This window comes from Eurosta solidaginis, chromosome 1 (assembly GCF_040869045.1).
Source record: "Eurosta solidaginis isolate ZX-2024a chromosome 1, ASM4086904v1, whole genome shotgun sequence".
Classification (NCBI taxonomy): domain Eukaryota; kingdom Metazoa; phylum Arthropoda; class Insecta; order Diptera; family Tephritidae; genus Eurosta; species Eurosta solidaginis.
This window is the reverse complement of record NC_090319.1, coordinates 78,263,598-78,276,277: the sequence shown is the minus strand read 5'-3', so window position 1 is coordinate 78,276,277 and position 12,680 is coordinate 78,263,598. Positions and strand designations below refer to the sequence as shown.

The window sequence follows — 12,680 nt, the reverse complement described above, 5'->3', positions numbered from 1 at the left end:
AAAAAATGCTATCAAAAAAAATCTGAGGATGCTTCACCAGCCACCAAAGTGGCATCGAAGGAACCAAAGGCTTCATCGTCTTTCATTTGTGCTCTTCTTTCTCTACATTTTTAGTACACTTCTAAGCAAGTTATGACTTTCTAGTTTTCACCACGTGAAAGAGCGTCTCAAAAACTATCGAAACCAGAAAAAAAGTGGAAAATTTTTTTTTGAGTCATAAGCCACATTTTCATAGACCGGGTCACATATAGTTTATGAGTATTAACTATTTATATATATAGCTTATAATATATACATAACTATTTATTAAACTAATTTGTATTGCACATTTCTGCAGGCATTCAACAATATCTTTATGAAAACGGCCGTATAGATAACATATTTACAGACCCATATTATGAACGTTTCACCGATTGTCTAGATGAAGTGGCTCGCAAATTTTCTGTACTCTATAACGATTCACGTAAATAAAGCAAAATTTAAGGAACTGTATTATTTCACATTTGTTAAAATAACGTTACTGAATTTATTATAGAATACATTGTTACACGTGTCGAAGAGGAACACTTATGGGAGTGTAAACAGCTTGGCGCTCATTCACCACATGTTCTATTGAGTACATTAATGTTCTTCAATACAAAACATTTCAACTTGACGGTGAGTTGCATACATACATACATACATAGGAAATATAAAACCAGTCAATAAAATATTTTATGTAATCTTACAACTTTTATAACAGACTGTTGAAGAGCATATGCAGCTATCATTTTCACATATTATGAAGCACTGGAAACGTTCTGCTCAAAATGCCAAAATGCCCGGCAGTAGAAATGTGTTATTGCGTTTCTATCCTCCACAAGCTGGTCTTGGTAAGTTTAATGTATGAAACATTTTAGAATCGTGCGCTCATGATTTGGGAAATTTTTAATAACACATTGCAAATAACTGCTGGGGAAAAATTTTGGTAGGGCTCTAAATTTTGAGTGCATTACAGTTTTATTAGCATTGCACTTTGTTGGGAAATTTTAGGGCGCCCTAGATTTTTCCAGTATGGTAATAAGGGCACATGTTGCGAAATGGTAATAGTAAAGAGCTACATAAATATTGGTGTTGGCATGTAATTATCTGTTCAAAAGTTTTAGGAATAGCGGAGAGTTTGACTATGCTCCTATAGTTCTTAACGTTATACCTACTACCCTGCTTCCAGAGACACTTAAAATAATTTAAGAATAGGCTCCGATAGATTAAAAGCACAGTACTTAAGCATACAACGACTAACACCCCATTTGCCTTATAAAGATATCTCAAAGGGGGTCGAGATTTCGCTTTTATAGATCAAGCATCATAGGTTGCACAAAATCTAGTTTGGCTTTGTTTATTGTCAGTTCTTTGTTTGACATCCAGCATTATCAGTGATTTGCAACAGGTGGCGCAACACTGAATAAATATAGTTGGTAAAAAGAATAGAAGTAGCAATTTGCCTGTCAAACAAAACCACCGCTGTATAGCTAAATGGTTAGCGCAGCGTGCCTAAAGCGTACTGATGATGAAGGCTTAGCATCCTTCGAAAAGGATCTATCTGCGCAGCTATGCCAGGTTGTCTACTTACTATTCCAAAAACAAAAAAAAACAATTTTTCAAATTTAGAAAAATTAAAAAATAACAATAATTATCATTAGAAAAGAATTATTGTTCTGGGCTTGGGCTCGAATCGAACCCTGAATCATCAATAGGCCGATAAAAACAAAAACAATTGTATACAAATAATGTTGACTAGGTTAGGTTAGGTTGCGAGGGCTGAGCTGAACACTATGGTAACAGCTTACTACTTAGGCCACCAATGGGCCCATTGTAATACCGCATACAGTCTCAAAGAGGACCCCTACCCTGCCTAATGCGGGTCGAACCACTTCGTGGAATTTATATATTTTGCTAGAGCCTTGACTTCATAACTAGAGACCTCAGCAAGGTCATGTAGAAAAGGTTTACCAAGGATGGCCAACCTACGCCTACTAAGCGCTGGAAACTGGCAGAGAAGGTGCTGGACACTGTTGCTGTTGTTGTAGCAATGCTCGCCGCACCTAATAGCCGCGACCGATCACAAATTGTCATCAATATCCTCTAACGGGAGTCCAAGGAAACTTGCCGTTTCAACAGGGGTGGGTTTCAAAGGGGTGTTAGAGGCGTTGGTTCCACATTACAATTAAAGAGATGGTTGGTGTCATGTGGGGACACATTGCAAGCGGGGCATACATTTTGTATGTCGGGGTTGATTCTGGATAGGTAAGAGTTTAACCTGAACGAAGTTGAGCAAGAGTGACATGCGTTTCCCTGGGGAGTATGCGTTCCTCTTCCGCGAGTTCTGCATATTTTTCTTCAAGTACTGGATTCACCGGGCAATTCCCGACATAAAGGTCCGACGCCTGTCTATGGAGTTCACCAAGGACCTGCTTGTGTTTTTTCGCTTCATACGGCTGGGTTCTCAGGTGCCGTATTTCCTCAAAATGCTCACGGAGATTACTCCTTAGGCCCCTAGGCGGTGCTGGTTCGTCAATCAGATGTCTGTTGGGATGCCCAGGTTTCTGGGTAGCACGCGTAGCACGTAATCGGCTGGCTAATTGCTTTGTATGTGGTCATGATCGTTTCTTTATCTTTTCCCCAGGTACTGCCAGCAAGGGATTTGAGGATTTTATTACGGCTCTGAATTCTCGGAACAATTGCGGTTGCGTGCGCACCAAAATGTAGATCCTGATCAAACGTCACACCCAAGATTTTGGGGTGTAGGACAGTCGGTAGCGTAGTGCCATCGACGTGGATGTTCAATATGATCGACATTTGGGGCGTCCATGTTGTAAATAAGGTCGCGGAAGATTTAGTCGGTGACAATGCCAGGTTTCGCGAGGCGAAAAAACTGGAGAGATCAGGGAGATAGCCGTTTATTTTATTGCATAGCTCATCGATCTCTGGGCCTGGGCATGTGGCCATTATTGTGCAGTCATCAGCGTAGGAAACGATTGTGACTCCTTCCGGTGGTGAAGGTAGCTTGGATATGTAGAAATTAAACAAAGGTGGGGATAGGACACCACCCTGTGGCACCCCTTGTTTAATTCTCCTTGGTTTTGATGTTACGTTTCTAAATTGCACCGATGCCTGCCGACCACCCAGATAATTTGCGGTCCACCTTTTAAGACATGGGGGAAGGGTAGACACTTCCAGGTCCTGCAGTAACGAGCCATGATTGACCGTATCGAAAGCTTTTGACAGGTCTAGCGCTACGAGTACTGTTCTATGGTGGGGGTATTGATTCAAACCGCAATTTATCTGGGTGCCAATGACATTTAGCGCGGAGGTAGTGCTATGGAGTTTTCTGAAGCCATGCTGATGAGGGGCTAGCTGCAAATGTGCTTGGAAATAAGGGAGCAAAATGGCTTCAAGCGTCTTTGCCACTGGCGATAGGAGAGATATCGGACGATATGACTCACCTATGTTAGCTGGTTTCCCAGGCTTTAGTAGCGGGACCACCTTGGCTATTTTCCATTTCTCGGGTATGACAAAGGTGGAAAGAGACAGGTTGAAGACATGCGCTAAATATTTGAAACCCTCTTTCCCTATGTTTTTAAGCATCGGCATGGCTATGCCGTCTGGGCCCACTGCTTTGGATGGTTTAGCGCGACCAATGGCGTCCTCAACCTCTCTAGCGGTGATGGTGATTGGTGACGCGCTGAATTTGTGTTTATGTGCGTGTCTATTGGCTCTCCGTCTATCTTTGTCAACCGTAGGATGCATTATATATTGTCGGCAGAAAGCGCTTGCGCATCCGACAGCACCTTATCGCCAAAGCGATGGAAACTTTGTCTTTGTGCTTAGTAGGATTCGATAGGGACTTTACGGTGGACCAAAGTTTACCTACACTGGTAGAGAGGTTACAACCTCTTAGGTGCTCTTCCCATTTCGCCCGCTTGTGTTCGTCCACAAGCAATCTGATGCGTTGGTTTATATCCCTTATTTGGGGGTCGCCTGGATCAAGCTGTCTTATAAGGTCGCGTTCCCTCGCTAAGCTCGCGGCCGAGGCGGATTCAATGACCTTACTGAAGCCACGCTCCCCTTGGCGGGCATCAGTCGGGATAGGGAGGGCAGCAAAGCTGCTGTCTGTTGCAGATTTATATTCTTCCCACTTTCCTTTTTTGAAGTTTATGAAAGTGCGTTTTTCGGTGACGATGAAGTCGGCGGTACGCTCGAACGAAATAAGTATGGGCAGGTGGTCGGATGCCAATGTTACCATCGGCTGCCAGTTGACGCAGTTTACGAGTTCTGCGCTCACGATTGAGATATCTGGCGAGCTATGACAGCTTCCTACCATACGTGTGGGGGCGTCTCCGTTCATTGTGCAGAACGTCGTTTCTTCTATTTGATTCGCCAACACCTCACCCCTACTGTCCGCCCGCAAGTTTAAATGCCATAGGTCGTGATGGGCATTGAAATCGCCTAAGATAATGCGATTGTTGCCAGTGAGTAAGGCCTCGATATTAGGGTGGTATCCACTGGGGCAACAGGTGACAGGAGGGATGTAGATGTTGATGATTTCTAGATTTGCATCGCCTGACCGAACATATAGGCCTTGACGTTCTAAGACATTGTCCCTGCGGTCGATGCCAGGATCAAATATATAATATTGCACAGAGTGGTGTACAATAAACGCGAGGCCGCCTCCATTTCCGTTCTCGCGGTCTTTCCTGTGGACATTATACCCAGAGCAGGTCTGCAATGCAGATCTTGCTGTGAGTTTAGTCTCTTGAATCGCAGCAATGCGGATGTTGTGCCGCTTCATGAAATCGACTATCTCCGTAATCTTCCCAGTTAGTCCATTACAGTTTAACTGCAGAATTCTGAAGTGCATGAGGGGTGACGCCGCCACTCTAGGGGTAAGTGACGGGTGACTACGCCTAGGTTGTGGAAGGCCAGGACGCAATTGCTGTTGTGGCCTTGGGACTGGGCGCCCTTGGGCAAGCATTGGGGTACCCGGATGATTTGGGTTTGCGACCTGGCAACATGGCGCGATGAAACCCGTCGAGGGGTTGCCGTCGCGGAGACCAGAACATCTAGGAAAGTGGCACCACCCAAGGCAGGAACTGCATTGAGCGGATGTCGCAAACCTATATATTCTGTGGTGGCAGACGGTGCAAACGAAGGTAGGGACTAAGAGTCTGTTTCCCTGACCTGCACGATTGCTGCCAGAAAAGAGGGAGGGAGAAGAAGACGGGGGCAGGGGCTGATGCTCAGCATTGCTACCAGCTCTACTACGAAGGTAGTAGTTATGAGTGGTATCAGCTGTTTGAGTTGTTGGCGCCGTGGGGCGCGAGCAGCAGCGGGTACTTGTTGTGGCTTGCTGAGCAGCGAGGCTGCTGGAAGGTAGTGGGAGGGCGCTTAGGCGTAGACTACGAGACGCCCTTGGGCGTGAGCAGCAAGGAGCCACAAAAGATTTATAAAAGTTACGTGGACGTCGGGTTTTGGGATCAAGCCCAGAACAACCTGTCCGATGCAACCATCCCTTGCACGAGACACACTGAACAGAGTATGACCGTCCTAAAAAGATTCTTTTCTGGCAAATGCAGCAAAACCATTTCTCAGGACCGGGGTCAGGAGACGGACCCGGATTGGGTTCGATACCTTCCCGGAGTAAGAGAATATGTAGCAGTCCTGCTGCAAGGAGCTGCTGGGAGGATGACAATTTGTGGGAGAGACGAAACAAATTAAATGGGGTCACACTGAGATGACAGTCCTTGGTCGGGAAAAATCCCGAGTCGCTCCGGTACATAGAACCGACTGCCTTGGGAAGCGGTGCTGGACACTCTCCGCATACAGTCTCAAAGAGGACCCCTACCCTGCCTAAAGCGGGTCGAACCACTTCGTGGAATTTATATATTTTGCTAGAGCCTTGACTTCATAACTAGAGACCTCAGCAAGGTCATGTAGAAAAGGTTTACCAAGGATGGCCAACCTACGCATACTAAGCGCTGGAAACTGGCAGAGAAGGTGCTGGACACTGTTGCTGTTGTAGTAGCAATGCTCGCCCCACCTAATAGCCGCGACCGATCACAAATTGTCATCAATATCCTCTAACGGGAGTCCAAGGAAACTTGCCGTTTCAACAGGGGTGGACCATAAGGAAAGGGGTGTTAGAGGCGTTGGTTCCACATTACAATTGAAGAGATGGTTGGTGTCATGTGGGGACACGTTGCAAGCGGGGCATACATTTTGTATGTCGGGGTTGATTCTGGATAGGTAAGAGTTTAACCTGTTACAGTATCCAGAACGAAGTTGATCAAGAGTGACACGCGTTTCCCTGGGGAGTATGCGTTCCTCTTCCGCAGGTTTTGGATAATTTTCGTTAAGCAGTGGATTCACCGGGCAATTCCCGGCATAAAGGTCCGACGCCTGTTTATGGAGTTCACCAAGGACCTGCTTGTGTTTTTTCACTTCATACGGCTGGGTTCTCAGGTGCCGTATTTCCTCAAAATGCTTACAGATATGACTCCTTAAGCCCCTAGGCGGTGCTGGTTCATCAATCAGATGTCTGTTGGGATGCCCAGGTTTCTGGGTATTCAACAGGAACTGTTTGGTCAGCATCTCATTTCTCTCCTTGATGGGGAGTATTCTCGCCTCAATATGCAGATGGTGTTCTGGGGACATAAGAAGACAGCCCGTGGCGATTCTGAGAGCAGTATTTTGGCAGGCCTGTAGTTTCTTCCAGTGGGTGATTTTTAGGCTTGGCGACCATATGGGTGACACGTAGCACGTAATCGACTGGCTAATTGCTTTGTATGTAGTCATGAGCGTTTCTTTATCTTTTCCCCAAGTACTGCCAGCGAGGGATTTGAGGATTTTGTTACGGCTCTGAATTATCGGAACAATTGCGGCTGCGTGCTCACCAAAATGTAGATCCTGATCAAACGTCACACCCAAGATTTTGGGGTGTAGGGCAGTCGGTAGCGTAGTGCCATCGACGCGGATGTTCAAAATGGTCGACATTTGGGGCGTCCATGTTGTAAATAAGGTCGCGGAAGATTTAGTCGGTAATAATGCCAGGTTTCGCGAGGCGAAAAAACTGGAGAGATCAGGGAGGTAGCCGTTTATTTTATTGCATAGCGCATCGATCTTTGGGCTTGGGCCTGTGGCCATTATTGTGCAGTCATCGGCGTAGGAAACGATTGTGACTCCTTCCGGTGGTGACGGTAGCTTAGATATGTAGAAATTAAACAAAAGTGGGTATAGGACACCACCCTGTGGCACCCCTTGTTTAATTCTCCTTGGTTTTGATGTTTCGTTTCTAAATTGCACCGATGCCTGCCGACCACCCAGATAATTTGCGGTCCACCTTTTAAGGCATGGGGGAAGGGTAGACCCTTCCAGGTCCTGCAGTAACGAGCCATGGTTGACCGTATCGAAAGCTTTTGACAGGTCTAGCGCTACGAGTACTGTTCTATGGTGGGGGTATTGATTTAAACCGCAATTTATCTGGGTGCTAATGGCATTTAGCGCGGTGGTAGTGCTATGGAGTTTTCTGAAGCCATGCTGATGAGGGGCTAGCTGCAAATTTGCTTGGCAAATTGGGAGCAAAATGGCTTTAAGCGTCTTTGCCACTGGCGATAGGAGAGATATCGGACGATACGACTCACCTATGTTAGCTGGTTTCCCAGGCTTTAGTAGCGGGACCACCTTGGCCTGTATCTACTTCCAGTGGGTGGTTTTAGGCTTGGCGACCATATAGGGGACGCGTAGCATACAATCGGCTGGCCAATTGCTTTGTATGTGGTAATGAGCGTTTCTTTGTCTTTTCCCCAAGTACTGCCAGCAAGGGATTTGAGGATTTTATTACGGCTCTGGATTTTCGGTACAATTGCGGCTGCATGCTCACCAAAATGTAGATCCTGATCAAACGTCACACCCAAGATTTTGGGCTGTAGGACAGTCGGTAGCGTCGTGCCATCGACGTGGATGTTCAAAATGGTCGACACTTGGGACGTCCATGTTGTAAATAAGGTCGCGGAGGATTTAGTCAGTGATGTTGTTGTTGTAGCGATAAGGTTGCTCCCCGAAGGCTTTGGGGAGTGTTATCGATGTGATGGTCCTTTGCCGGATACAGATCCGGTACGCTCCGGTACCACAGCACCTTTAAGGTGCTAGCCCGACCATCTCGGGAACGATTTATGTGGCCACATTAAACCTTCAGGCCATCCCCTCCCTGCCCACCCCCAAGTTCCATGAGGAGCTTGGGGTCGCCAGAGCCTCATCTGTTAGTGAAACAGGATTCGCCGCGGATAGGTGAGGTTGACAATTAGGTTTGGAGAAGCTATATTGCGCTGGCAACCTGAAGGCCTACACACCCCTTGAATCTGGTATTTTAGTCGCCTCTTACGACAGGCATACCTACCGCGGGTATATTCTTACCACCTTACCCGCTGGGGGTTTAGTCGGTGATAATGCCAGGTTTCGCGAGGCGAAAAAACTGGAGAGATCGGGGAGGTAACCGGTTATTCTGTTGTAAAGCTCATCTATCTGTGGACCCGGGCCTGTGGCCATTATAGTGCAGTCATCGGCATAGGAAACGATAGTAACTCCTTCTGGTGGCGAAGGTAGCTTAGATATGTAGAAATTAAACAAAAGTGGGGATAGGACACCACCCTGTGGCACCCCTTGTTTAATTCTTCTTGGTTTTGATGTCGACGGTCGTTACCCGCATTCTAGCACCATGCGTGCCTATTTAACAATGCCCTGTTAGAACCCTTGTCAGGGACGATATAGAACTGTTTTGTTGATTATGACTAAAAATTAATATATTTTAATATTTACAGATGCTAATCCACGCAAAAAGAAAGTCTACGAACAGCAAGAGAATGAAGAAAATCCTTTACGTTGCCCCGTGCGTCTCTATGAATTTTATCTTTCTAAATGGTAAATAAAAAGTTGCAATCGTAAACAACTGAATTCGAAAAAACTGGAATCCATTTTAATTTTAATGTTAATTGCTTTTTTTTTAGTCCTGAAAGTGTAAAGACTCGAAATGATGTATTTTATTTACAACCTGAACGTTCTTGCGTACCCGATTCTCCTGTATGGTATTCAACGCAAGCGCTTAGTCAGGAGGCATTACAAAAGATGCTGCATCGTGTCAAAATGGTTAAGGAGATCAACATTGCACTGCTGACAAGTTAATATGACGTGGTTTTACCGAGAAGTACGACCAATGCCATCATTTCAACCACAACCACCACTGACGGCACCAGCACAAATAGTCATAGCCGCAGCTATACAAATCAACATCAGCATACGGCGTTAGAAACAGCGATAAGTGCTTTGCGTTGTTTATTTCCGCCATTAGGTTGAGACAAAGTGCAATTCGCCGCGTCGCCCAACTTAAAGAAAAAAATTTTAATAACTATCATGTTATACTTTTTATTATAACAAAGTCTTTTTTTAACTGAAAGATGGAGAAAAAAAAACCAAAATCGAAGTCCATCGTCGCTTTTTGGAAAATGTAGCCACTGAGTTAGTCAGTTTCGGGCAATCAAGTAAAACCAAACTGTGTATTTGGAACAATGCTTTTTGCTATAGTTAATAAAAAATATGTCTTATTTAATATACATATGTATGTACGTATTAATATATATATTATATAAAAAAAAAAACATTGATAGAGCGCAAAGAATTTTTTTTAAATATCATATATGGACTTGATGAAACATAATTAATTAAAAATACATATAATTACTAAGTGTTTACAAAAAGAAAATAAAGAAGAAATTAACAGATTTTAATTACATATGTATGTATATGGAAATAGTATGTATATTATTGTTTAGCTATGTACAAACATAAGCAAACATACATATAAAAATGGCAACAAGCACAACGTAGGCGCTATACATTTTTTTATGATTGTGTCCATGCGCTGCACTAACGTATGTCACAAGTACTTAGTAATAACACATACGAATATTTTTAGAATACATATTTTAATTCGATTTCCGAAAACAAAAAAAAAGCAATACTTATTTTTTACAGTGCACTAAATCAGGGCTGTCATGGAATCCAAGTCGGTTTTGCGTTTTGTCGGAATAACAACCAATATTGATTTAAATCGGTGTCATAAAACCGTATTGGTTTTGCTCTTTTCGAATGTAGTAAAACCGATATTCGAATCACCTGTTTTGCGGTGCACCGGCAATTTTGATGTTAATTTTTTTGGCAAAATTTTATATAATAGTTGTTTTGTGCATTTAAACATAAATAAACAAATTTATTCACATCAAAATGGCATCAGCAGTGGTAGCATTTATATTATTGGAAGAAGAAAGTTGCGAGAAGGTCAAAAGGAAATTTTGAAGATCGCAGCAATCCGTTTGAGTTGCCAGATACAGCGTTATTAAAAATATTTCTTAATGTGGGTTTCTAAATATTTATAGTGTATTTGTAGTTTCATTGCATACTATCGCATAAACAAAGAGGCTTTCCGACTGGTATTGGACACCATTGAAGGGCGCTGAACTCGCTCGAAAGTTCTGCCAGTGCTGCAACTAGCAGCTACGTTACGATTTTCAGCTGAAGGACCCTATCACAGATCAGTTAGCAAGGATTCTAGCATGAGTGTAGGTAGAAGCACGGTGTCAACGATTTTAGATGATGTGCTTCGTGAAGCCCTCCGCAATATATGGATGTTTCTCCATAAATTCAATCAAAATACACTTTTGCATTGAATTTTTATGCTTTCCCCTATTAAGAATGAAAATATATGTAAATTTACATTTATTTTTATAAAATAAACTTTTATTTACTTACATTTTTAGAAAATACTCAACTGCAAGAGAAATACAACCAGGAATACAACCAGGAATCCAACAGCATTTAACTGATTGGATTGTTTCCGATAGCAAAATCGATATTATCGGATTCTGTGACACCTAAAACCGACACTAATTCCAGTTCGAATATTAAACCGATAACATTGGATTTCATGACACCAAAGTAATTATTTTGTCGTTTTTAAGTCCGATTCCGACAACAATTGGATTCCATGACAGCCCTGAATATTTCCAATCGGAAGACAAATTCTAAAGATTTAAAAATATTTTTCAAGTTTTTTGAGGCAGAATTTATGACTTTGCTATATCTTTTAAATGAGATGATGATTCTAATTTGCCCACATGAAACGTGAAGCTTTGGCTGTCTTCTGCAGGTTTAATTACCACCTTAAAATACTGGCACGAGTCAGTTTTTGGTGGCCTAGCCTAAAAACTACTCACTGGAAGAAGCTACAGGCCTGCCAAAATACTGCTCTCAGAACCGCCACGGGCTGTCTCCTTATGTCCCTAGAACACCATCTACATAAAGAGGCGAGAATACTCCCCATCAGGGAGAGAAATGAGATGCTAACCAAACAGTTCCTGTTGAATACTCAGAAACCTGGGCATCCCAACAGGCATCTGATTAATGAGCCAACACCGCCTACGGGCTTAAGGAGTCATCTCCGTAAGCATTATGAGGAAATACGGCACCTGGGAACTCAGCCGTTTGAAGCAAAAAAACACGAGCAGGTCATCAGTGAACTCCACAAACAGGCGTCGGACCTTTATGCCAGGAATTGCCCGGTGAATCCAGTAATCAAAGAACAGCACCCAAAACTTGCGGCAGAGGAACGCATACTCCCCAGGGAAACGCAAATCACTTTAGCTCAACTTCGTGCCCGTATACTGTAACAGGCTAAACCCTTACCTATCCAGAATCAACCCCGACGTACAAAATGTAGCCCCGCTTACAATTTGTCCCCACATAACACCAACTATCTATAATTGTAATGTGGAACCAACGCACCAACAATGAAAATATGCCTTTATATGCGCAACATATGATGACATTTTCAAAATTAGTAATGACAATTTTAATCTTTATATCAAGTGGAAAATAGCAATTTTTAGGTGATTGGCCGCCTAAATTAAGAAAAGGAGCCTTAATTGAAAATGTATTTTATTTGTTAAAAAATTGATATGCGCTTAATTTAAGTGTAATGTGTATTTTTTTTTTTAATTTCTAAACTTAAGTAAACATACAATGTACTCTGTAAAATAAAATATTCAAATGACTTTGTATTGCGACGCATAGAAAGAAGAGTTTACAACTACTAAAATGTTATATTTTACAGTATCAAGGTTAGGTTAGGTTAGCTAATTAGGGAATTTAACATCTACTCTAATAGCCAAGCGGCTATCAAGGCCTTGAGCTAACTACAGTGCGATGCGTTCGAGGGTGGTCTGGGAGCGCCTGGCATCGCTTGCGATTGCATCGAATTATTTTACAATTAAGATTATCTGGGTCAAGGGCCATAGTGATATCCCGGGTAACCGAATGAAGATGGCTATAGGGATTTCGGGATTCCGCTGGCCACCTGTGGATTACTCCTCCATAGCTGGGCCTCGAGTCAGCTCAGCAAACGTTGGACGGACACCACGTCTTGCAGAGTAGCAAGATCTTTCTGGCCGAAAGTAGAAAGGCTCACCTATCAATGGTCATTGGGGTTTTGACAGGACACTGTCCCATGGGTATCCATGCGGCACGTCTCAATATGCTGGAAACTCCAACCTGCTGCAGTTGTATGAAGGATGATGAGGTGGAATCACCAAATC

General features: G+C 43.4%; 1 protein-coding gene across 4 annotated transcripts in view; it reads left to right on the top strand.

The window, feature by feature from the left end:
• woc (without children) overlaps positions 1–12,130 on the top strand; it is a 105,663-nt gene extending 93,533 nt beyond the window's left edge. For all 4 annotated transcript variants that reach the window (XM_067758552.1, XM_067758550.1, XM_067758536.1 and 1 more), the window contains exons 8-12: positions 338–463; positions 536–657; positions 743–872; positions 8,856–8,955; positions 9,042–12,130. In XM_067758552.1, coding sequence (XP_067614653.1) covers positions 338–463; positions 536–657; positions 743–872; positions 8,856–8,955; positions 9,042–9,216 — 653 coding nt within the window. In that variant the 3' untranslated portion in view covers positions 9,217–12,130. The remainder of the gene's footprint in view (positions 1–337; positions 464–535; positions 658–742; positions 873–8,855; positions 8,956–9,041) is intronic.
• The last annotated feature ends 550 nt before the right edge of the window (positions 12,131–12,680 follow it).